Source organism: Orycteropus afer, unplaced genomic scaffold, assembly GCF_000298275.1.
Source record: "Orycteropus afer afer isolate SDZICR_OR568_19922 unplaced genomic scaffold, OryAfe1.0 scaffold00169, whole genome shotgun sequence".
Classification (NCBI taxonomy): domain Eukaryota; kingdom Metazoa; phylum Chordata; class Mammalia; order Tubulidentata; family Orycteropodidae; genus Orycteropus; species Orycteropus afer.
In genome coordinates this window covers 3925376-3928311 of record NW_006921756.1, presented here as the reverse complement: position 1 = coordinate 3928311, position 2936 = coordinate 3925376, and the positions used below count along the sequence as shown (strand labels likewise).

The 2936-nt window shown below is 61.4% G+C and overlaps 1 protein-coding gene across 1 annotated transcript; it reads right to left on the bottom strand.

Moving 5' to 3' along the window:
- Positions 1-594: 594 nt before the first annotated feature.
- On the bottom strand, positions 595-1893 carry LOC103201940 (forkhead box protein D2-like). Its single transcript, XM_007946709.1, has one exon. It carries the CDS (start codon positions 1891-1893, stop codon positions 595-597), a length of 1299 nt encoding a protein of 432 aa, XP_007944900.1.
- Positions 1894-2936: the final 1043 nt, after the last annotated feature.

Below are 2936 nucleotides of genomic sequence, written 5' to 3'. Positions count from 1 at the left end.
ACACCTCTCCATTCAGCTTTGCCTTCATAGACTCTGCTTTAGGCGTCAGAGAGAATTAACTTTCTTAGAGAACAGCAAAAAAAAAAAAAAAAAAAAAGGCTTCCTTTTTTAGCATAAAGTGGATAATAATTGTCTTTAAATTATAATATTGGACAAGCAGGGACTCCACGTTGGAGAAGAAGTAAGGGAGAGGCATAAAGGGGAACCTCTCTCATCGCAGTAGGTGTTTCTGGCAAGATCCGAAGGGTCAGGGCGGCACCTCTCCCGGAAAGCATTCTTCCAGGGCTGCCAAGAGGCTCAGAGGCTGGGAAAAGGCGAAAATTCCCATCCACCCACCCTTTTACTGCTCAAACTGGAACAGGATCGTTGCTTGCGACCTTGTCGCATAGACCTGGGCTTCTTTCTGAACAATGGAGCCCGCTTCGTCCCAAATATCGGCGAGATTCTAAGCGTGGAGCCTGAAGTGCCAAGTCGCGCGACGGCCCCAGGTCTGGAGACTCTTCATAAATAGACTCCCTGAGTTCCGCTGGGACCGCAGGAGCTCCCGGGAGAGGCTGAGGAGTGCGGGCCTAACTTGCCCTAAGCCCGCCTGGGTCAGAAGTGGCAGCCACTGAGGCTGGCGACTTTGCCGGCAAACGGTGGCCCTGAGGACAGGAGTGCGTCCCCAGGGTGCGAGAGACGAATGTGGCCGGCCACTGGAGCCAGGGCCGGGGCAGTCAGCATGGCCAAAACCTGGGCTTGACCCCCAGGACCCGCGGCCGCCGCGAACGGCGATCCTGGGGAAGCCTCGCTGCCGCCCGAGGGTGCTGCCCCGCCGCCACCGTGGCCCATAATGTGGTCTATAGAGAAGGAAGGCCTCTGCCCTACCCCGGACCCCCCGCCGCCCGCACCTCCGCCCACGTCTGTCTTGAGGCCCTGGCGCAAGAGTGCAGTGGACAGACCCGCCGCGGTGCCGGCTGCGGGAGGGCTCAGTGACGCGGGATAGAAGGCTTTGGCGCAGCCTAGCTCCGCGCCCAGGAAGCCAGGCAGGCCTGAGGGACCCGGGCCCGACCCGGTGCCCGGGGCAGGCGCCGGGGCCGGAGCCGAGGCTGCGCTGGCAAACACCGCCGCCGTCGGGGGTCCGGGTGGAGGCGCAGCGGCACGGCCTGGGGGCACCGACAGTTGACAAGGCGCAGCCGCGGCTGCGGCGGCGAAAGCGAAGGCGTGCGGATGTGGATGCGGATGCGGGGCTGGGCCCGGCGGGGGTGCACTGTAGGCGGGGAGCGCCAACCCGTAGCCGTAGCCGTAGGCGCCGTAAGCCGCGAAGCCGGGCAGGAAGGCGCCGGGGTCCCCAGCCGCCGCGGCCCCACCACGCAGCAGCAGTTCCGGATGCGGGTGCGGGTGTGGATGCGGCGGCGGCAGCGGCTGCCGCTTGAAGCGCTTGCGGCGCCGCAGGAAGCTGCCGTTGTCGAACATGTCGGCGGCTGCCGGGTCGAGCGTCCAGTAGTTGCCCTTGCCTGGGTTGCCCGGCTCGCGGGGCACCTTGACGAAGCAATCGTTGAGCGTGAGGTTGTGGCGGATGCTGTTCTGCCATTTGCGCGAGCTGTCGCGGTAGAAGGCAAAGCGCTCGGTGATGAAGCGGTAGATGGCGGCCAGCGTGAGGCGGCGGCCGGGGGCGTGCGCCAACGCCATGGCGATGAGCGCGATGTATGAGTAAGGCGGCTTCCCACGCTGCAGGGGCCGCCGCCGCCGCCGTCCCGGGCCTGGTGCCGACTCTGTCTCTCCGCGGCCCGAGGCCGCCTCCTCAGGCTCGGGCCCCGGCTCCGCCACAGCGAACGGCGGCGACGGCGGCGGCCCCGACGGCGCTACCGAGGCCACGGCCGGGAAGCCAGAGAAAGCGGCGGACGGATCCATATGGCCGTGCGCAACCGTCCGTGTGCAGCCGGCCCTGACAGCAAGGCTCCTGGAGAGCCAAGGACCGCTGACCCGCCTTATATGGATCCCGCACCTCACCCCCACCCAACGAGGGGAGAGCGTTGGGCCCTCAACCTCGGCTCTGCTGCTGACCAGCACCTCCCCCTTAATTTGCTCTCCCAACCCCCTTCCTAAGTTCACAGTACCCGGTCCCTCATTTCCCCCCTCCTTCGGCCTCGTCCCTTTGGGTTAGTATTTCCAAAAGAGCCTCATCCTTTCTTCATCCTCATTCAACCAGTCCCTACCCTCAGCCTGAGTCCCAGTTGATCAGCCCGGGTTGATCAGCCACCTCCCCACTGGGCTGATACTAATCACCAGCACACACACACACACACACACACAGAGCTCATTTTCCCAGCCCCATTTTGCTCCTCCCAATTGAGTCCAATCCCCTCCTTCCTTCTCTCCCAGCCTTCTCCCTGTCCTTCCATCTCCTGAGCGACCCCAGCTGGGTCAGAGATGATGACAACTCTCCCAGCCATCTGAGACTTGTGGATAGCCAGGAAGGCATCAGACCAATCTTGGGCATGAGGCAACTTTGGGGGAAGAATGGAGTAGTGAGGGAAGAGGGGAGGAAAGGGCGGAGTGAGGCCAGCTTTGCCCTGGTGAGGATGTTTGGCAGGGTCGACATCTCCTGTCTCTGTTACTTCCCCAGACACCCTGACCAGCCACTTGTGAGCATTCTTTGAAAAAACAAAACTCTGAAAAGTGGTCCAACTAGCATATTTGGGAACCAGAGCACAGACCACTTCAAATGGAGAATTCCAGAAAATCTAAAACTTGGAGATGCCCTTTCTGGTTGCCTCTTTTTCACACTCCTTCTGTTCCAGAAAACTGTGCTTCTCTCTCTCTCTCTCTTTCTCTCTCTCTCTCTCTCTCTCTCACACACACACACACACACACACACACCATGGAATATGCACAAAGCACAGGCCTGCACAGCCTGTGGACTTCCAAGGAGTAGAAACCAGTATAGGACTGGG